This window comes from Artemia sp. Qi Xiang Cuo, chromosome 11 (genome assembly GCF_049724085.1).
Source record: "Artemia sp. Qi Xiang Cuo chromosome 11, ASM4972408v1, whole genome shotgun sequence".
In the NCBI taxonomy this organism is placed as follows: Eukaryota; Metazoa; Arthropoda; class Branchiopoda; order Anostraca; family Artemiidae; genus Artemia; species Artemia sp. Qi Xiang Cuo.
The window spans coordinates 55764204-55788012 of NC_142804.1; the positions used below are offsets into that span (position 1 = coordinate 55764204).

The 23809-nt window shown below is 34.7% G+C and overlaps 1 protein-coding gene across 1 annotated transcript in view; it reads right to left on the reverse strand.

Annotated features, from left to right (window-relative positions):
* Positions 1–23809, reverse strand: part of Shab (potassium voltage-gated channel shaker cognate b) — a 251737-nt gene that overhangs the window by 172527 nt on the left and 55401 nt on the right. The window contains exon 3 of the mRNA XM_089096523.1: positions 11683–11769. Within this exon, the coding sequence (XP_088952649.1) occupies positions 11683–11769 (87 nt within the window). The remainder of the gene's footprint in view (positions 1–11682; positions 11770–23809) is intronic.

Genomic DNA, 23809 nt, shown 5'->3' on the forward strand with positions numbered 1-23809 from the left:
GATTGGAGGGCAACTAGCCCCCCTCCCCCACGCCCATCATTCCCCCAAACACATCCAATCAAAATTTTGAGATAACCATTTTGTTCAGCGTAGTTGATTTTCAAATAGAAAACATGTTTTTGAGGAGGTCAATCCCGCACAACCCTCAGGGCAAGGGTGTTAAGTTATGCCCTGGGGGCATATAAGGTTTTTATAGAACGCGTTGTCGTAGAAACTTCAAAAAAGGCTCATTCGATTGGAAATTCAAAGGGCTAGTGCCCTTTTTAATAGCCAAAAATGATTGGAGGGCTATTAGCCTCCCCCTCCCCGACGCCCATCATTCCCTCAAACACATCCAATCAAAATTTTGAGATAGCCATTTTTTTCAGCGTAGTTGATTTCCAGATTGAAAATATTTTTTTGTGGAGGACTCTCCCCCACAACCCTCAGTGCAAGGGTTTTAAGTTTTGCCCTGGGGGCATATAAGGTTTTTATAGAAGGCGTTGTCTTAGAAACTTCAAAACAGGCTCATTCGATTGGAAATTAAAGGGCTAGTGCCCTTCTTAATAGTCGAAAGTGATTGGAGTGTAACTAGCCCCTTCAACCCCCCCCCACACCCATAATTTCCCCAAACACATCCAATCAAAATTTTCAGATAGCCATTTTGTTAAGAATAGTAGAATTCCAGGAATAAAATATATTTCTGAGGAGGACACTCCCCCACAACCCTCAGGGTAAGGGTGTTAAGTTATGCCCTGGGGGCAAATAGGGTTATTATGGAAATTATTGTCGTAGTAACTTAAAAACAGGCTAAGTCGATCTAAAATTCAAAGGGATAGTGCCCTTTTTAATAGTCAAATATGATTGGAGTGGAACTAGCCCCCCACCACGGCCATCATTTCCCCAAACACATCCAATCAAAATATTGAGATAGCCCTTTTGTTCAGCATAGTTGATTTTCAAATAAAAATATGTTTTTGAGGAGGACACTCCCCCAAAATCTTCAGGGCAAGGGTTTTAAGATATGCCCCGGGGGGCATATAAGATTTTTATAGAAGGCGTTGTTATAGAAACTTCAAAAAAGGCTCATTCGATTGGAAACTGAAAGTGCTAGTGCCCTTTTTAATAGTCGAAAGTGAATGGAGGGCAACTAGCCCCCCCCCACGCCCATCCCTCCCCCAAACACATCTAATCAAAATTTTGGGATAGCCATGTTGTTTAGCGTAGTTGATTTTCAGAGCAAAAACATGTTTTGAGGAGGGCAATCCCCCACAACCCTCAGGGCAAGGGTTTTAAGTTATTCCCTGGGGGCATATAAGGTTTTTATAGAAGGCGTTGTCATAGAAACTTCAAAAAAGGCTCATTCAATTGGAAATTCAAAGGGATAGTGCCCTTTTTATAGTCAAAAGTGATTGGAGGGCTAATAGCCCCCCCCTACGCCCATCATTCCCCCAAACACATCCAATCAAAATTTTGAGATAGCCATTTTTGTTCAGCGTAGTTGATTTCCAGATTAGAAAATATATTTTTGAGGAGGACACGCCCCCAAAACTACCAGGGCAAGGGTTTTAAGTTATGCACTGGAGTTATATTAGGTTTTATAGAATGAGTTGTCGTACAAACTTCAAAACTGGCTCATTCGGTTGGAAATTAAAGGGATAATGCCCTTTTTAATAGTCGAAAGTGATTGGAGGGCAACTAGCCCCCCCCCACGCCCATCATTTCCCCAAACACATCCAATCAAACTTTTGAGATAGTCATTTTGTTCAGTACAACTGATTTCCAGATAGAAAATTTGTTTTTGAGGAGGACACTCCCCCAAATCCCTCGAGGCAAGAGTTCTAAGTTATGCCCTGGGGGCATATAAGGTTTCTATAGAAGGCGGTGTCGTAGAAACTTCAAAAAAGACTCATTCGATTGGAAATTCCGAGGGATAGTGCCCTTTGTAATAGTCGAAAGTGATTTGAGAGCAACTAACCCCCCTCTCACAACCACCTTTTCCCTAAACACACCCAATCAAAATTTTAAGACAGCCATTTTTTAAACGTAGTTTTAAGTTCTGGAAATTAGGTCTTTGAGGATTACAACTCCCCCAAAGCCCTCAGGGCAAGGGTTGTGATTTAAGGATTCTCCGAATCCTTCATATTATTTCTTATGGAAGGGACGCTCGTATAAACTTTAGAGATGGCTTATTTTATTAATAATTGAAAGTTCTTGCTCACTTTTTAAGAGTCAAAAGAGATTGAAGGGCAACTAACCCCTCTCCCTCCTCCACGCCCTAACTGCATCAGATAAAAGTTTTGAGATATACATTTTGTTAAAATAGTTCAAAGTTCTGATAACAAAAAACTCCGGTGTCGACACAGCCCACCAGGGCCCAGGGGTAGGCGTTGTAAGCTATTTTCTGGGGCATAACTTATTAAGGGGCGTTTATAACTTATGGGAAGGGGTTTTGTATGGGAAGAACACATAGGAAATCTATTATAATTATCCAATTATAAGGTTAAAATACATACTCTGTGATAGATGCAAAATTGCTTTGGCACGCAAATTCCTATTAAGGTCAATTCCGAACAGTCGTGATCCCTTTGTGTCAGCAAGTGAAATGGTCTAAACCCCCTTATTGGAACTTTTTTTTGAATCAATTCATTGTTTTCAGTCGCTGTCCAGAAGTTATGCCAGGTGTCTATTGTTCATATATAAGGTTTTTGTCAAAGAAGTAATCTTACAGACTTTGAAGAAAGCCTCATTTGAATTAAACTGAAAGTCCTAGATCCATTTTTTAAAGTCAAGAATAATTGGCAGTAAGCACCCCTTCCCCATGCCATAAAAACTTGAAACTTTTTGCAATAAAAAACGAACAAAAATTAATTAAAAAAAAGTTTCCGAAAAATAAGTTTTTCAAAGAAAAATAAACGCCATTTTAAACTTAAGATGAGGAGATACATTTTCAAATTCAAACTCAAAACGACCAGAAATTACTATTAAAGAATAAATGAAACCCATAACGAACAGAAATTAAATAAACAATCAAAGCAAAAAACATACAACAAGTAATAATATAAATGAATAAATAGATCTTAAAGCGAGTAATGCTTCGATTGAATATGAAAATCAAGCTTAAAACAAAAATAAATATTTTGCTATTAAAGTAGAAATGAAACTTAAAACGAACAGAAATTAAATAAACAATCAATGCGAACAAACATACAATATATATTAATCTAAATGAATAAATAAATCTTAAAACGAGTGAAACTTAAATTGAATATACAAATCAAGTTTGAATCGAATTAAAATAAGTACAGACAAGAGTTTGGGAATCGTCTCACTGTAGAAGCTTAAACCTACTGCGTCATTGGTGCTTTACTGAAAACAATTCTTTGAAATATTTTCACTTTTGTAACTTTAAGAAATCAAAAATTAATGAAGATTTTAGGGAATAAATATCAGCATATGTATATTAAATTGACAATGCACATTTTTTTCAGTAAACTCATTTGAATTTTTTTCAGTAAAGTACAAATTATGTTTGTATGTTTGTTTGTTTGCATTGTTTGTTTGCATATCTAATGTATGTTTGTTTTCATTGATTGTTTATTTAATTTCTGTTCGTTTTAAGTTTCATTTATGCTTTAACAGCAAAATATTTGTTTTCGTTTTAAGCTTGATTTTCATATTCAATCTAAGCATTACTCGCTTTAAGATCTATTTATTCAATTATATTCTTACTTGTTGTATGTTTTTTGCTATGATTGTTCATTTAATTTCTGTTCGTTTTGGGTTTCATTTATTCTTTAATAGTAATTTCTGGTCGTTTTGAGTTTGAATTTTAAGATTTTACAGATTTTACAGATTAAAGCCGTTCGATTGTTGGGAAGTTATGTTGAAGGAGTTAATGACACAGTATTCTGGTTCAAGCATTTGAGCTTCAGCCTTTAGCCATTTCCTTTATGTTCATAGTGCCTTTCACTTATATGATACTAGGAATTCTGATAATTTTGTAGTTGAGTATCGAGACACCACACGTGCAGGCTTCATTGTCCGTTATTTGACTCTGGAAACTCGGAATGGTATTCTGACTGGTATTCGGGGGACTAATCACATCAGTTCAGGGGCGGATGTAGGGCAAAATCTTGGGGGGGATGTGACAAGGGCACCAATTAGAAAAATATTGGGGGGAGGGGCAATGTGACACAGGTGCCAATAATTGACCAAATTGACGAATTTATTCTAAAAAAAAGAGTGAAAAAAGAAAAAAACAGGGAAAGAGGGCGCCAGAAAAATCCTGGGGGCCAGGGCTCCCCCGGCCCCCTGGATCCGCCAGTGCATCAGTTTGTTTAAAAATAGATTGAAGAAGTATTTTTTCAATGGTGAAATATAGCATTTTTTTTAAGTTTAAAAGGTTTATATTGAGAAAGACTGTAATCATTTTTGTGTTTTATTGAACAATTAATCCGATGAGAGTCAATGGATTGCTGCCATCATTTATCAGGCGCTTCGTTTCCTTCCCTTGACGGTTGTTGTAAGTGATGTTTAATAATATGTCGTTAGCAATAAAATTAGTTTTGTTCAAAATACAGCAAAATTTTCAATCTCTTCTGAATATTTTAGCCTTCTTTAGATTGCTGCAAGTAACTTGGGACTAGTGCAGTGCTTTAACTTACTTCTTGAATATAGAATATTCCTTCTAGAATAATATTAGAATATTATTTATAATATAATAGCAGTCTGCAATAAGCACTATAGAAATCCGAATTAAAATAATTAATAGCTTAATATTAATACTTTGGAACATTTGACGCTGCCACCAAGGCATTGAAAGCTATAGAAATTTTAAAGCTGCAATACATTTCTAAGAAGGAAATATATCTTTTGGTCTGTTTATGTGCCAAGAATTCACATTTTCTTTAAAATTACTGGTGTAAACATTTAAAAACAAAAAAAGAGCCAAAATTGGAAACGACTGGCTTAAGCTCACGACAATATCATTGATGTTTAGAATGTTTAGGTTTCCGTGTAATTTAAATTTTGTTTTCATTGGTAAAAATTTTGCCCAAATTTTGTTGTAGGATTAGATATATTTTCTGACATTAAAGATCAAGAACGAATAATTGAGAAATAATTTCGTTAAAGGAAATAATTTTACGTAAACTTAGAATTAGGAAAGACAATAGTATCAGATGAAGTAGGGCGAAGCCACCATGTTGTATTGTGTGCGGTTTAGGATTTTGCAGTTATTGCTTCAATAAGCTTCTGTAAATCAAAACACAAATTTTGTAACCCAATTAATTATCTTTAATTATATGCGAGTTATAAGGCTAAGGAATAATATCGAGTTTCTAAATTACAAAAAGCAAGAAGCCGAAAGAGGAAGAGAAATTAGATACAAATAGTTAATTTTAAGGGACCTTATAAGGTCTTGACCCTCAATAAAATAGCTGTTAGAATGTTAGTGCAGTTACTGGAAGACATTATGCTAAGTTAGTACTTTTTATTTCTCTTAGTATACAAATGCACGTTTCGAAACTTGCTACCTTCGTCTTTTTGTGATGTAAACACATTTCTATGAATTGATCACAGTGATATGAAACCACTATTTGTTTTAGGATCTTATACATCAGTCTGAAGATGCTCTTCGTCTGTTGGAATGACATCTGCCTGTAATATCAATGTACAACTGAAAAGAACTTCCGTACCCTATGCAGGCTAACTGGTCATTCTTTTGAATAGGAAAAGCTTGAGGGTGACTCAATACGAAATTAAAAGTGTTGCTGAAAATCTATATCTAAAGTAATACAGGTACTTCAATACAAGTACTAACAACTATTGCATATATATATATATATATATATATATATATATATATATATATATATATATATATATATATATATATATATATATATATATATATATATATATATATATTTCGACCCTATATCCAATGGCCGTCCTCAGCAAAACAAACGAAGAGAATAAAAAACAATATAAAAGAAACTTACATTAAAATTCAATCATTAAAACTGAAAAGAGTTTTTTTTTTTAATTTTTAAAACAACCCTAATATCATTACTTCGAGGAAGTTCAACCAGGACTCAATATAGGGTCGAAATATTCATTTAAAGTTGCGTTCCGCTGTCTTGTATAAAAATTTCCCCGTTGTTCTACTTATTGTTTATGATGGAAAGGCAGTGTGGTCTTCGTCGCTATTTATATATATATATATATATATATATATATATATATATATATATATATATATATATATATATATATATATATATATATATATATATATATATATATATATATATATATATATATATACATATAATGACTATATTATACATACATATTATTTACTTCCTAGTACCACCAGTGTATGTGGCACAATGTAACCTGTGCCACTACTGATGTTACTAGTTTACAGTATCGTAGTCTTGTTGGGGCCACTAGTTCTACAGGCTCTGTCCTCACTGATTTTCGTACTGTGGGCTTGCCATCGCTATAACTAGTAGGGGCTCCGACAAGTGTAATTTTCGTGAGGCGAATTTGCCACGGTATAGGCCCACGGTATCATGCCGAAAAATATTCCTTTAAAAAATCTTACTTTCCCGCAGGAAAGACATCTCGCATAATATATGACCCTCTCGTCTTTACCAAACTCTGCCCTCTCGGTCTCTCTAGACTCTACTTAGGCTAGTAAGAAAGAAGTCAACAGTAAAAGTAGAAAAAAACTTACTATTTGCAGATGAAATTTACAATAAGAACTAAACTACTTAATTCAAACAAAGGACACTTCATGACTAGCCTCTGACACGGGGGCGCATAAACTCTGAGCAAAGGTATTTAATAGCCCGTTCAAGTTGAAGTACAAAATTTACCCTTGGCTTATCTGAGCTAATTTTATCCCTGTATGAGTCACCGACATCCTACATTTTTCGCAGGCTCCTATATAGGAAATTCTTTCAAGACAACTCGTAATCAATTAACTGAGAGAGAATATCAATAGGGCAAAGGATATTTAATGAATTTTATGAATATTTAATGAATATTTAATGAATTTATGAAAGGATATTATATTATAATTATATTATTATAATATTAATTTTAATATTAATGTAATAATATTAGGATTATTATAATATTAATGAAATTGTATTTAATGAATTTTTAGGACCAGAATTGAAGTATTCAAACTAAAAAGAGAAAAGTAATAAAGTTTAAAAAAAGAACACTTGTCTGATAATCGGGGCCAAGGGCCTTAACCCTTGGCCCCTGTATATATATATATATATATATATATATATACACACACACACACACACACATATATATATATATATATATATATATATATATATATATATATATATATATATATATATATATATATATATATATATATATATATATATATATATATATATATATATATATATATATATATATATATATATATATATATATATATATATATATATATATATATATATATATATATATATATATATATATATATATATATATAATATATATATAAATATAAAGCATAAGAGCGCAACTGAACCTTTGCAGCTATCATGTTTCTTTTTCATTTTATCCTTGCTCAGTAGTAACTTAAGAGTTTTAGATGCATTTTCTGAACAAAACCAATTCTACAATCAACTTTAAAGATTTAAATTTACTGAATTGACTCAAATCCTCCCTAGAGACGGCATAAGTAAACAATAAAGGGTATTGCATCTACAAGCACTTTTCTGTTCTTAAGAAAAAGATTGTACAGTTCTATATAAGGGAAAAAAGTTCCCGGAATGTTTCATTCCCTGTATCCCCAGTTATTGCGCCTTGCGAGGTAATATGATGATATATTTGATTTAGTTGTTCAAATTTGTTGTTAATCTACTTAAGGATAAATCTACATACTATCTATCTTTCTTTTCATGTTTCTATTTAAATCTTTTCTCTTTCTCTTTATTTTTCCATTTTTCATTCTATTTAAATCTTTCTTTTAAAAATAATCATGTGGACTTGAAAATAATTGGAATGAGGACTACGTCTATATTTAAAAACAAAATAGTTCCCCTCCCCAAGGATCTTCAAAAATATTTTTTGCGTCCCAACATTTTTGTAAATTGGCATCTCTACCCAGCATACAAATTAATTCATATGAAACTAACGGAGTACCAGATCAAAGACAAGGGAAAAATCATTAGCAAAATAAGTCTGTTATTTAACACAGACATAAAAAGACTATTAAAAAAAATTAAAACTTAGATTACAAATAGCTTCTTGAAAGGAATTCTAATTGTTCTTGATTGCTTTGTCACGGTGAATCTTCTAGTTATCATGCATGTTTTGCCAGCGTTTACTGCAGGAGCTCAGTTATTTACTGGTGAACTTGTTTGTTCTTGTATGTGAATTAATTGGTGATTTACTAAGCATTACTCAGTATATTTGTTGTTTTGCATACAGCAGAAGAAAAAAGGAATAATGGGTATAAGAAGTGTAAGAAAGGGTATAAACAGGTAAAACAAAGTTGGAAATTATTTTAACTTAGTCGCATATTTGAGTAAATACAAACTTAACAAACTGATTAATTGATTAAATTAATTTAAATACAAATTGAAGAAACTTAACAAACCTCTGAACAAATTGAACAAACCTCTGTTTGGGATACACAGCAGATACAAAAGGGATATTCAAATTATGGATAGAATCAAATTGAAATTTCAATAAATTAATTATAAATTAATTTAATGAAATTACATTAATTAATTAAATTCCTTTAGTCAGTTAAAATAAGTAATTAAACTATAAATTAATAGAATAAATAAACTGATTAAATAGATAAAAATCTTTTTAAATATTCGATTTTTCTTTAACATTTTAGCAGAAGCGCATCCAGGATTTTTGTTCGGGGGGGGGGGGGTTTACTAATTTTTTTTTAGGAAGGGGGAGTTACATAAAAACACCTCAAAAAACGCATACAAAATTTGTTTATGTCCATTTTTGTTACGTTTTTACTAGTCAAACAAACATTTCGGGGGGGGGGTTCAAACCTGGTAACCCCCCCCCCTGAATACGGCCTTGCATTTTAATAATGGATTACTTCACTGGAATCAGGTCAATGACCCGACATTATGGGCGCCCATAGGCTGAATTTCAGGAGGGGGGGGGCTTACCTTGTTCTAATCGGAACTTCTAATGCTGTATAATAGAAATCTCAAAACAAAAATATAAAATATAAGGCAGCATCATTCAGCCAGGGGGGCTGGAGCTCCCCTCTGGCCCCCCATGCCTGACATTACTAGTGCAAGTAACTCAATCAAAAATGTAAAAGTAGGACAAGAATTCGTTGCTTTAGGGTAAATAAAACTAAAAAAAAATCCAAAAAAAGGAAAATTTTTGAAAGATCTGCTAGTTTGAAATATAAATAAAAGAGTTCAAAATATCTAAAAAAGAAAAATGTATGAACTCAAGTTTTTTCATAGGCAAGCCTCATTCGAAGGAGTACCTATCATTTTTCGATGAATTTCAAAAGTTATAACTATTGGAAGCCGAAAAAAACTTTCTATCGCTGCATTTTAAAAGGCAGGCCCATACTCTTGAATTTCTTTACAAACACTATTTTTGGCAGAAAAGACATAATTTACCTTGAAATAGTTCTTAATTTCATGCATACGAAAATGCAGTATTTTGACAAAAAAAAGGTGATTTTATTTTAAATATTATGTTTTTTTAATTCTAAACGCACGTATATGTAGCAATTTCCTATAATGAAAGCCTTTAAACAACTCTCTGCGATGTTTCAGTTCCCCGCTAGCTGTGGAGAAGGAAAAAACGGAAAAAAGATGCTTCCCGTGCAGAAAAAAGTGATTTTCCTTGTTGGTCAAGCCAAGGGATTTCCCTTGTTGTTCAGGCCAAAGGACTGTAAGTTTCCTGTATAGGGTTTTCGGCCAATACGATTTCAGGGGTATACTTTTGGTTTTAATTCCACGTCATTTTTAGGGGTTTCACGCTTCTATTTTTTCTACTATGGGCCGTGTTTGTCCTTTACTAGGTTGCAGCTATCATTGCAACTACGGTGTAATGTTCTGATCTGCATTGAATCTGTTATGATTTACCTTATGATGAATTCCAGCATCAGATGAATATTAGTTATTGCATAATATGTTTAAAGTCTCGCTCATAAAAAAAGGGATAAATTCGTAAAAATAGGTAAACGCATAAAAACAAATCTATAGTTTACGAGTTTAGATAAAAAAAAAAAAAAAACAGAGAACAAGGATCCTTCAGAGCACTGATGGCAAATAGGGCATTTACAATATTGTTAATTTCCAATTGCCGGTTTTTTTCTTTTTCTTTTTTTTATTTTGTTTTATATATAGCGCCAGGTAGCAAGCCTGTCGGGTAGCCTTGTAGCAACTGGAGTCAAACCCCAAGCCGCATATTGCCAAACACAGATCAATCCAGAGTTCTACCACAAATTAAGCTATAGATAGAGAATAAAAAATTCATTTAGAAGTATTTCACAGGCAAATGAATTACTTGATGAAACCATGATCATTAATGAAAAGGTTTAAAAAACTTGTTTTTTATTTAATCAGGTCAAGAACTTGAGTAAGTTTTGAATAATTAACAAGTGCCATAAATTATAAACCGAAATGACAAATTATAAAATGATGAAAAAATATTAGTGGCTGAACTTTAGCTTAAGCTCATTTTGACAATTTTGTTATATCACGCTAGGAAAATACCCCTCTATATTTGTTCTGTGCAATAAGTGATGCAAATAAACAAAAAAGCCAAAACAACGGGAAATAACTTTAAGACAGCGAAAATTTTCTAAATGAATATTGGCTCTGTATGTAACAGCAGTCATTAGCAAAGCACAGATAAACATAAATTACCATAAAACTTACATTAAAATAACATTACTATTAAATATCAATACTATGATTTATATAGCATATAATAAATACCAATAATCCTAATACCAATAAAAACTAAAAAAGCAAATAATTAAAACAGTCCCAGCATCATCACTTAAAGGAAGTTCAACCAGGATTGAAAAACCAACGAAACAAGCTAATTCATTCAAAGAAATTAAATCAGGAACATGTTTTTAGTGCAATTCTTGCCTTTTTGCCAGTTAGCCAGAAAGTTTTTTTTTTTATACGAGTTCATTATTTTAATTATTGTTAATTATTGGTTTTGTAATGCAAAAGGTTAAATTATTTTTAATTTAATTGTAAAGTAAGCACAATAAGTAAAATACTTAAGACAACCAATAAAGAGGAAAAAACAAAAGAATTAGAATGGCAGTGAAAATTAATCAAGACGGTTTTGATAATTGCTGTCACAAAAATGAAAATTTTTTTAAAATGTGTCAAGATCAATGCAGTGCTCTGAGCCTAAAATCTGTTATAATTTAAATTAAGACAAATTGCAAGATTAGACGAATATTAGCTCTAGAACCAAAAATTTAACGTCTCATTCACCAAAAATTAGTTTAACTGACTTCTTTTGCAAATAAAAACGTACATAACAATAAATAAATTTATATACTTAGATTGTGGGTAAAGTGAGACATAAACTGCCCGTTTAAGAGGATTAAAAAATTATAGAGGAAAGGAAGCTACAGACACAAGACAGCAAAAGCACAAGACAGCAAAAGCACAAGAGCTGCACAACTACCTTAGGATCAGTACAATAGCAGCACTCAGAATCCATAACTTTTTTCTCACTTTTTTCTTTTAATTGAATCTGTTTCCTTGGAGGTTCCTAAAAAGCAAATAAGAATCTATTTACTATTTCTCTATTCTAAAACAAAAAAAAAGGAAATTCTTCAGAAAAAAATGACAACTAGACGAAAAAAGCTATCAGGGATTATGTATTCTAACGTGCAACACTACAACATACTTTTTAGGAGGAAAGAAAAGCACAAAAAAAACGCAACTCGATTATAGTCCGAAAGGTGCTGAGACACTTTTTTACGAGCCGACACAATTACCTTGAAGCCAAGCACATTTAATCGATTCTGAAAGCATATATTCCAGTAAAACTTTAATTTTCAAGATATATTAAAAAAAAGAATAAGGTAAAGAATACGGTGTTATAGAGCGATTTCCGAAACAAAGTATGTTTTAAGTAGACACTACTAGTATGACCTTGAACTAAAGGGGGCTTTCAAAACTACTTCAAGACAAACTTGCTGGCACCAATAAGTTTGTTCAAAGACAAGAAAATATAACAAAAAAAAATTACTTCAATTCTAAGAACGACAACGCTTGTTTTTGAATTTAGGCAATGACAATTTTAAGAAAATATTTTCTTTGCCAATTAAAATTTATTTGAAAAATAATGTTTGACTTTCAATTCCAAAATTCCAACTGTAGATTTGCTTTTTTCAACACCCCCACCACAGCCAAACAACTTTTTAATATTTTCAGCAAAGCTGATTAATTTTAACCTCCTTACCCCCCCCCCCGTCTTCATTACTTAACTCTTACATAGATCCCCTAACAAAATTTGGAAATTTGTGAGTAAAACGAATTTTGAATTACAGAAAGATGCATAGTTTGGTGTTATTGTTAAAATTTGGAATGCGGATTTTCAGGAACAGATGGGAAGGCAGCTACATAGATGTATAGAGATACAGTTATAAAGAAAACTAGTTTCGTTACAAATAGATAGATTTTTGAACGTCGTTGCTAAAACTCAGGAAATGGATTTTGAAAAACAGATATAGAGATAGAAAAACCGATATAGAGATATATGGAGAAAAAGATAGGAAAAATCCATTTTGTATTACAGATAGACAGATTGTTGAGTGTTATTGTTAAAATTCAGAAAGTGGATATTGAACAAAAGATTTAGACAGGGGCACATCAAGGAGGAGGAGGGGGTAGGGGCTTCGACCCTCTTCCCACCAAAATTTTTGTCCGACTAGTAAAAACTTAACAAAACATCAAAAACATATTTTTTTACACGTTTTTAAATTTTAATTTGTAACCCCCTCCCCCAAAAATACCCTCCCATCGAAGAAAAATATAGCTATGGTCTTGGATGTAGATATAGAGAAACCTATTTAGTGGTAAGTAGGAAACATATATAGAAAAAACAAATCTGTTGAATGTAGTGCTACTGTTAAAATTTGGAATATGGACCTTGAAGAACAGATATAGAGATACGAAAATACAGACAACTATTTTGTATAACTGAAAGACAGATTGTGTAGTGTTATTGCTAAAATTCAAAATATGGAATTCGAAAAACAGATGTAAAGACACCATTGAAAGTGAATACGAATTGGACTCGTACAAATCATCCACTTGACGATATGCTTCAACTAGGACCTGTTTCACCTAGGATATGCTTCACCTAGGCTGGATGGCTTATGCAATTAAAAAATTCAAATGATGATTAGTTATTCAAAATCTTCTTATAAATCACCTTTTCGATTTTTCTCGTTTCAGCTTATTGAACGAATTTTTAAGTACTTTGTATAGCGGGGAAAACTACGGTTTTCGTAGGCAGACCGCTAGCGCTGCCTAAGTAAAGAACGATGTGGGCACAATGTTTTTTTTTTTCTCCATACCAGGACACTTCGTATCGAACGAGTTGTCGTAGAAATTTCGAAAAGGGCTCATTCGATTGGAAATTGGAGTTGCTAGTGCCTTTTTTAATAGTCGAAAGGGATTGGAGGGCAATTACCCCCCCCCCCCACGCCCATCATTCCCCCAAACACATCCAATCCAAATTTTGAGATAGCCATTATGTTTACAGCCCTCACAGCCCTCAGGACTTGGGTTGTAAGTTATGCCCTGGGGGCAAATAAAATTTTTATAAAACGCGTTGTCGTAGAAACTTCGAAAAGGGCTCATTCGATTAGAAATTGAAATGGCTTGTGCCCTTTTTAATAGTCAAAAGTAATTGGAAGGCAACTAACACCCCTTCCACGCCCACCATTTCCCCAGACACATCCAATAAAAATTTTGAGATAGCCATTTTATTCCACGCAGTTAAAGTTCAGGAAATTATACCTTTGAGCAGGACATTCCCCCCCCTACAGTCTTCAGGGCAAGGCTTATAAGTTATGCCCTGGGTACATATAAGTTTTTATTGAAATCTTTGTCGTATAAACTTGAAAAAGGGCTCATTCGATTGGAAATTCAAAGGTCTAGTGCCCTTTTTAATAGTCAAATGTGATTTGAGGGCAACTAGCCCCCCTCTCTCTCCCATCATTCCCCCAATCACATCCAATCAAAATTCGTAGATAGCCATTTTATTCAGTTTAGTTGATTTCCAGATAGAAAATATGTATTGAGGAGGACACTCCCACACAACCCTGGGGGAAAGGGTTGTAAGTTATGTCCTGGGGCAAATAAGATTTTTATCGAAAGCTTTGTCGTAGATACTTCAAAAAGGGCTTATTCAATCGGAAATTGAAATGGCTAGTGCCCTTTTTAATAGTCGAAAGTGATTGGAAGGCAACCAGCACCCCTTCCACGCCCACCATTTCCCCAAAAACATCCAATAAAAGTTTTGAGATATCCATTTTGTTCAACGTAGTTGAAATTTCTTGAAATTATGTTTTTTAGGATGATAGCCCCCTCAGAGCCCTCAGTGCAAGGGTTGAAAGTTGTACCCTTGGGGATATAATGTTTATATAGAAAGTTGTTATAGAAATTTAAAAAAGGGCTCATTTGAATGGAAATCGTCACGATTACTAGTCAGAGGGGGGTGGAGAGTAATTAACCCCCCTCTCACGCCCACCATTTCCCCACAAACATGTGATCAAAGTTTAGAGATGACTATTTTGTTCAACGTTATAGAACATACTAGAAAGTATGCAGTTAAGGATGACAAACCCTCCACTACCTCCAGGACAACATTGGCAGATTCTGCCCCTGGGGCATATGTAGTCTTTATTGATAGAATTGTCGTAAAAATTCAAAAGGGGCTCATTCAATTCCAAATTGAGTGGGCTAGTGCCCTTTGTAATAGTCGAAAATGATTGGAGGGTAACTAACCCCTCTCACGCCCACCACTCCTTCAAACACATCCAATCAAAATTTTCAGATAGCCATTTTGCTCAACGTAGTAGAAAGTTCTGGAAATTAGGTCCTTGAGAGTGACACCCCCCCCCAGGACTCAGGGCAAGGGTTGTAAGTTATGCCCTGGAGGCCTATAAGATTTTTATTGAAAGTTTTGTCGTAGAAACTTCAAAAGGGTCCATTTGACTGGAAATTGAATGGGCTAGGGGCATTTTTAACAGTTGAAAGTGATGGGAGAGTGATTACCGCCCCTCTCACACCCACGCTTTCCCCAAACACATCCAATCAAAATTTTTAGATAGCCATTTTGTTTAACGTAGTTGAAAGTTCTGGTAATTCGGTCTTAGAGGATGACAACCACCCTAACAGACCTTAAGGTAATGGTTGTAATTTATGCCCTGGGGGCATATAAGGTGTTTGAAGAAAACGTTGACGTTTCAAAAAGGGCTAATTCGATTGGAAATCGAAAGGCTTAGTGCCCTTTTTAATAGTCGAAAGTGATTGGAAGGCTTGACATTTTTATAGTAAAGATCGATGTGGGTATAATGTATTATTTTTTAGTTGTTGTTGTTTAGACCAGGGCGCTTCTTATTGAAGGAGTTGTCGTGGGAAGTTCAAAAAAGGCTTATTCAATTAAAAATAGAAAGGGCTGATGCCCTTTTTAATAGTCGAAAGTGATTGGAGGGAAACTAATTCCCCTTCCAATCCTACCCTCCCACGCCCACCCTCCCATTTTCCCATTATGTTTAAAAACTAAATGTTGCCTTAAGATTAAATCAAAATGCACTGTGATAATGCTAATTCCCAATAAGGCATCTCAGCAGTATCCCAAGAACGACTGAGGGTATTATGTTCAAACTTTCGGGGCTGTTTCTGCTCTTAAAATTTAACAAAATCAAAATATCGTAAGTGTATCCAAGCTATCAAAGAAAGTAAACAGATTTTTTTGCGAATGGTATCAAGTTTTCCATTTCCGGTCAACTAGAGGAGGTTTGAAACTAATTTAAACAGTACTATTTGTGTCCAGATTTTTAAAAGGATGTAGGTTGTTAAAAATTGATGAAAATTTTTCTCCAGCATACAAATAGCAGGTCAAACTATAAAGTCTTAAAAAACGAAAAGATTTAAATTATTATTTTCTTTTTCCCTGAAAAGACTATGTCAATATAAAACGAACAGAAATTAATTAAAAAAACTTCTTTCACAAAATAAGTTTTTGAAAGAAAAGTTAAGAACTCCATTTAACAAAAAATGAGCGAAAATAAAATCAAACAATCTACCAAGCGTGAAACTACCACAAATCAGCATCGATAAATAAATGAAACCCAAAACAAACAGAAATTAAAATAATTAACCGAATGAAACTCAAAACGAGCAGAAATTAACATAAGTTGGGAGCAAAGCCCCTATGCCTTCCCAAGGCCAGAACAAAATTTGCACTTAACTGAAAAAATACAAATGAATGTGCATTGTCAGTTTAATATACATATACTGAAATTTAGTAATCAAAATATTAATATTATTTGATTTATTAAAGTTATAAAAGTAAAAACATTTATAATTTTTCAGTAAAGTGCAAATTTTGTTCTGGCCTTGGGAAGGCATAGGGGTTTTGCGCCCAACGTATGTTAATTTCTGCTCGTTTTGAGTTTGACTCGGTTAATTATTGTAGTTTCTGTTCGTTTTGGGTTTCATTTATTTATCGATGCTGATTTGTGGTAGTTTACGCTTGGTAGATTATTTGATTTTTTTTGCTCATTTTTGTTAAATGGAGTTCTTTACTTTTCTTTGAAAAACTTATGTTGTGGAAAAAGTTTTTTTTAATTAATCTAAAAAAAAAACAAATTATTCTTGCAATGTGGAATTATTTTGGTTACCCGGTTGATTGACCGTAACCCAAAAAATAAACTGTACGAAAAATATGGTCCAATCTCATTTTTTAGAGCTATAAGGAGAGAAAGATTGAGATACCAAGGACATGTTCTGGGGATCCTCCTTGATCGGCCAACCATCTAGGCTCAAACAAAAAGCAGATAGTTCCCGAATGGGATGGGAGGATGTTGTAAGGAAGGATTTAAATGAAATTGGAATTCTTGGGAGGGTGTAAAGAGTGAGGCTTTGAATAGATTGGGATGGAGGAGGAGAGTACGTAGCTGCTTTCGCCTCAAGCAACTTGTTGCTGCAATAAGTTGTTAGTAATAGTAGTATACATCCAGGGATTTATAGCTCGTAAGCTTTTTCTAATACGTAGATCATAAAATATAAACGAAAACTTCCTCTAGAGATTGGAAAATTTCCAGTGAATTTTCAGAAAAACGATAATCTTTTTATCCTAGTCTATAAACAATAAGAAATGTAGCGAGACAAAACTATCCGATTTCCAAAAGGGAACTTCCTTGACATTACATATCAGCAGACAGTGTCGAGCGTGGAATTATCTATGTGAGGCCTGGGGTTAGCATTCTATATAAGCTCTTTATTTCTAAGAAGCATTTGTGGAAAAGTCGATTACGAAATTCTAAATCCTAATTCTTTTAGTTTCGTAAGAAAATTATTATTTTTATCAAATTTTCTGAAATTTTGCACGAGTATAGAAATTGGTCCCAGAACTAGACCAAAGAAGGTCCACTCGTCATCCGGTGCATAGGTCTAAAGAAGCAAGGGAGCCTTCTGGAATCTGGTCATTTACTCATTTCCCAAAAAAAAATTTCAGATCTCAACCAAACTTGATGAGGAGTAGAAACCGATGTCCCCCTACGGAGTATCCAAAGAGTAATACCCTAATTTTACTGCTAACTACAAACCTAAAAACTAACTATTTGAGTTTTTACCGCGGAGAAAGTCACATGTGTCCTCCATAGCTGTTACCCATGGCTCATAGCTGCGGAGCAACATTTCACAGGACTTTTGCATCGGAGGTCTAGTTGTCATTTCGCTCTGAGGTGTGGCACAAAACAGTTGGATGGTGTTGTTGTTGCTAAACTGTATTAGAAAACCAGCACACCGCCATGACATTTCGACTAATTTCTCAATACGTAATACAAAAATATAATAGCTTAATCTTCTGTTCTAGTGAGCTTTCCAAGTCTTATTTCCGCATTTCTTGTTTTTTATTATTTTCATCGGTTACCAGGAGTGGATCTAGAGAAAAATCTTGGGGGAACCCCAATGTGACAAGGGCACCAAAGATAGAGATCTTGGAGGGGGGTAATGTGAGAAAGGTGCCAATAATTGACCGAATTGACAAATTTATTATAAAGATAGGAGTGAAAAAAAGAAAAGAAAAAAGGGGGAAAGAGGGCATCAGAAAAAATTTTTGGGGGGGGTCCCTCCCCTGCCCCCTGGATCCACCAGTGAGGGTTAACCCCTCCTCGAGGAAAAGAAGGTAATAATGGCCAGAATTCAAAATAATCTTCAAGGAATAAAACTGCTTTGATCGGTCTCATTTAAGGCTGACTAAGGGGCATAATTTCAAGAAGTAACCCACTCCCTCTGCCCAAACGCACAAAAAATGAAAAGCTGTTAGATTTCAAATCGTATGGATAAGCTTCCCCCTACAGACAAGCTTTGCTCTTTAAGGGAGGTAGTAATAATGTTCTGTTTATTATGTGTTTTGTCCATAAATCCTTCTCTTTTCCTTTAATCCTTCTGGTTTCCTTTAATCCTTCTGGTTTCCTTTAATCGTATTCATCCCGATACTTTAGGTGCTTTGTATGTACTCTTTACGGGAGCATTTCTCTCCAAAAGAATAAGAGAGATAGAGATAAAAACAATAAAAACTCAGCGTTGAAAAAAAAAGAAATCCAGCAATATTTTCCAGCATTGGTCAAACATACGGAAGAAATTTCGACGAAGGTGGGAGGAGCCACCAAAGGAAATTTCGTAAAATATTGCCAAAAACTACTTCGATGAATGAAATGCCCTGCCATGCTCTGGCTGTTGGGCAAAATGGGGGAAAAAATTTCATATGAGATACATATAGACCCCACATAAGGAGCTATCGGATAAGAAGCTGTCAGAAGTCAAAATTATTCAACATCTTCGTAAGTTCGTCTAGCCTGGGGAGGAAGCAGGAACAAAGTTTATCATGCATAATAGCAGGGCGGAGGCACTCAAGCCCCTAAATTCACTTTTGATGTCAAACCGTAATTGAATTCGTCGTATTCTTTCTAGAAAGGTGTAATTTTTTCTAATTAGAGCAAAAGAGCGAGGCACCTATGCCAGGATTTGTTATACAGGATCTCTGATTCAGGAGTAGGGTACTCCAAAGGGGCAACAAAAGTCTAAATATTTGAAAACCGTAGAATTTTAGCTGATAAAATTTGGCAAGATTTATGTTTTTTCTGAGGGGAGGGGTCGATACTCCTTCTCTTCTGTGCGTGCCTAAAATGATGTTTTAAGCCTCCTTTGAGCTCTATCCATCGCCATCCTATTCAACGAAGGCTCAGCAGGCAATAAGCCCAACCTAAAAACTGAATTCAAGTCCCAATTTTCAGAGACTCTGACCCTGGTCACTTTCAAAACGAACCTTTTTTTTTAAGTATAATAAGAGTTTTTAAAAATAAAAATGGAAAAATTAATGCTTAATATAACTATGTTTAAAAATTTATAATATTTTTAAGATTATAGCATATAAGCATACAAAAGGCATATCCACGCCATTACGAAGAAAGAGGCCCCAAGACGACCTTCAAGGACGGATGGGACTTAAGTCAAGTAAGTCAATCTTTTTAAATTTCAAGTAAAGATTAAAATTTAATAAATGTAAATAAAAATCGCAGGAAGGTATAAATTTAAATGCTGAAATTAATTCACAGTAAAAAAAAAAAAAATCAATACCAACTTCAAAATTTTGACATAGACATCATCAGTACTCCCATCTACTTTGACAGAACTTGATATTTTGAGCCAGAACAAATCTTCTGAAACTCAAATTCCGCAAAATGAAATATGGGGAAGTGAGATTAGATGGAGGGGAGGATATATTGGGAAATCAGATTCAAAGACTCATGTCTAAACTCATGTATTTGGAACTCACGTTTAGGCCACATCTTAATCCTTTCTTAGGCTGTGGTAAGTGTTGAGGACAGTTAATTGTATCACCCTCTGTACCCATATTTGAGTTTTATACCTGTCTTTGTTTTTTTCGTCTGCTAAGACGAATAATCTGTTTTATTGCTTCAATTTATTAGAAAATTCTGACTATATTTTCTGTGAAGATTTGAAAGGTAACTGAACTTCTTTTTATTTTACAGCCATTATTCTTATCTTTGGATGTTTGCTCCCAAAGTTTAAGCCCACCCTGACCAAACTGACTCATCACCTTAACTGACAATCAAGAATGCCTAAAGGCTCTTCAGAATGTAAAGAGCCGGTGAAAGCGAGAATCGGAATGCTACTAAGCCCTGAATAGCTCGGCATCCAAAGGAAACCAATTTACCCTAATATGGGTCCCAAGGTACTCTGGAATAGAGGATAATGAAATGGCAGATAAAGCAGCCAAGGCTGGGACATCATCGAGATACTCTGGTCCCGAACCTTTCATCCGAATTTTTCAGAGTTGCTGGAAGGTGGTGATGAGGAGTTGGAGCAATGAGAGAGCGGAACAAAACCGACACAGGAAGGTGAGATGTAAGGGAAACAAAGGAATTACTACCAAAGTTTAAGCCCACCCTGACTAAACATTTTCTACGACTGAAAGGGTCTGAGAAAAGAATGACAATAAAAGCCATAACAGGAAAGAAAAATTATGGGAAACAGCTTCCCCGAATAGGGAAGGCCGAATCCCCATTATGTCAAAAGTACGAGGTGGCAACTGTGGAAACAAGAAGGTGTCTGATATAAGAAGGTCCATCTAAAATTAGACACTGGCTTGAGATACTTCATAATTTTATGGTTAAGCTGGAGGATATAGTAAAGGAAGGAGAAGTCCGACAGATGGCAAAATATATTACAAGGGTAAGGAAGCCAAATCCATCATGGGCCCCTTCCCAACCGCAAAAAAAGCATAGTTTTGGAGTGAAGAGGCAATGGGCCAGGATAATAATATGCTGGGATGTTGGGAATTTTTTTCCAGATATATCAACTCCTTAGAAGTGTGCTAGAGCAACTTATTTAATTTGTAATTATTTCTTACAGGGAAGCCATACACTTCCTACTGAGCCATCACACATCCTACTTCCTACTCCCTACATGAGGACACTGCCCATAAAATAGCTTTGGGTCAACACAAATAGAGGTTGTAAAACTGAAATTGTGCTAGCTTCCTATGTAGTTTTTGTTGCTTATAATAACAACTTAAAAACAATAAAATATTAGAAAACCCATAAAACACAACCAGTGGAAATGGAAAGTGCAAGCGCAAAGAAAAATGAGAAACAAATAGACAGCATAAAAAAGATGATTTCGTTAATTGTGCCGCAGATGACACTTGTGCCATTTATGACTTCTATCTTGTGCTCAGTAACCCGTAAAGTTTTTTCTGCACATGAATCATCAGAAAATCAGACGTAATGAAAAAATTATCTTCATATTCTAAAGTATCAGGGAAAAAGAACTTAACCCAAATCCTTCAGGTATTTCTAGCCACAAAGATAATTTATACCCAGCTTAGAAGCCTCTTTCTCAAGAACTAGAAACCCAACTTGGCGTCAGGTAGAGCTTAGGGGCTATAAATACGCAAGAGAAAACTACAGCCAAGGATAGTGCACACCTTGACACATTGGAATTTTACCAAGCGGAATCATTTCCTCTGATGCATTTAGCTAGAACTTACACTTAAAATGGCACAGGCCAAGCACTGAGCTCAAAACTTCTCTTTCTGCTGCAACACTACATGCAGATATAACACTCAACTTTTCAGGTCCTGTTGGATAATCGCAAATCAAACCTTCCCAGGATGATCTCAGGATTGCAGCTAAAACCCAAGCTCAACAAGACTGCCCAAAATATAAAACCTCCAGAGCTATGCCACGAAATAAGAGGTCAACAATTCATTAGCAGAGCCAATCCCACCGTTTACTAGTTATTGTTGGGTCAATTAACCTCAGATTAACGTAGTACTGCTCAGTACACGAAACGATGGTACACTTCAAGTTTTGCTACTAAGTGGGGTTTCAGAATATGGGTTCGGGTTGGAGTTTCAGTATTTACTTAGATTTTAAATCCTATGAAGGAAGTGACGCCACCAGCAGTCCCTTTGTGCGCAGGTTAAGAGCAGACATGGCAGCACTTAAGCTAATAATAAAAATCGAGATGAAAACGAAGAAAGAAGCAACCTTGTCGCTTGCTACGTCTGCTGGAGGAATGACTGTTTTGCGTTGGAAAGATAACAGCATAGCTAGTGTCTGCTCATCCTGTGCTAATTATTCCCTAGCCAACAGTGTCCAGAAACATTACAGCACAGCAAGGTTCAAAGTGCTAGTTGAAAAATTGCAAACAGTAAAAAAATACAACAAGTACATGGGAGGCGTTGGTTGAATGGATTTGTTGACTTCACTTTAAAAATGAATTTCGAAACAAGCGTTGGTGTAAGCACCTTTTCCACCTTTACCTAGATGTTGCTGCTGTCAACCTGAGGATTCTCTCCAGAAAAAAGTACCTTGTCAGGAGGTTTCATGTCCTCCACTTCAAAGAGTATGTTGTAATTGCTATGAAAAAGGAATAAATGGTACAGATGAGAACACGCCCTGGTCAACCGCAAAAAGTAAGCCCTGTTTAGGAAATACATTGAAGTATTGTCCCCAATAAAATCCGGCTAATTTCTTGGTTTGAGTTTCTAAAACGACATATTTGGAACCTACGCATGCTTTACATATAAAACGACTCACCTATGTTGGTTTACCCCCAAAATTGGAAATTCGCTCTCAAGATGGTTAATAGAACTCCCACCCCCCAAAAAAAGTATTATTGTAACTACCTACAAAATGTAATTTACCCTTGACTTCAGCGACACAAATAGGGAGTAAAGGACAGAATTAGATTTCTAAATTTTTAAGAAGTCCAACCATAACTTTCCAGCCCTTTTGTGATGGCAGGAAGTTGGAGAAGGAGTTGGAGGAGGATGAAGAAAGTTTACATGCTGATAATCTTAACGCAAAAAAGCCAGTTTTAATGCCTCACTTTTCTTCAATCGGACAGTTTTGCAGGAATTTATTTAAGAGGGTATACTTAAGAGGCGCGGGCCAAATTCACCATGACGGAAAAAAGAGGAGATTTAGAGGGAAAAGATACTTCAGGGGGAGTAGACCCAGAGGATCTTGTAGGTACATCCGTTTAAAATTCACTTATGAACAAATGATAAGAAATTTTTAATAATTTTGAATAAAATCGAAAGTAATATGCTAACAAACAAAACAATTGAAATAAAAAACAGTATGCAAAAGGGGAGTTAGCTAAAAAAGAGTAGCTTATGCTTGAATAGTGTGTTGCACACACCTGTGCCGGAGGTAGAAGGGTTTATACTCTCTGAGTCCCAAGATTTTACGAGTTTTCCATCGATTTCTCGCATGGTCCATTCAATTCATCAACTTGTAACCTGTTTTTTTTTTTCAAAGCTGATTCCTCCCTCCTTGAAAAATTTCACAAATGGGCCTAATATCACAGAAATAGCTATGGAACACCCGTTGAAAAAAAAAACGTACCTAACTTTGCTTGAGAAAAAAATTTCAGACCCACGGTATGTGTTTCTGTACTCAGGCTGCGTATTGCCGCATATAATAATCGTAAGACATTGTGCAAAGGAAAAAAAGTCAGCAATATTTCAC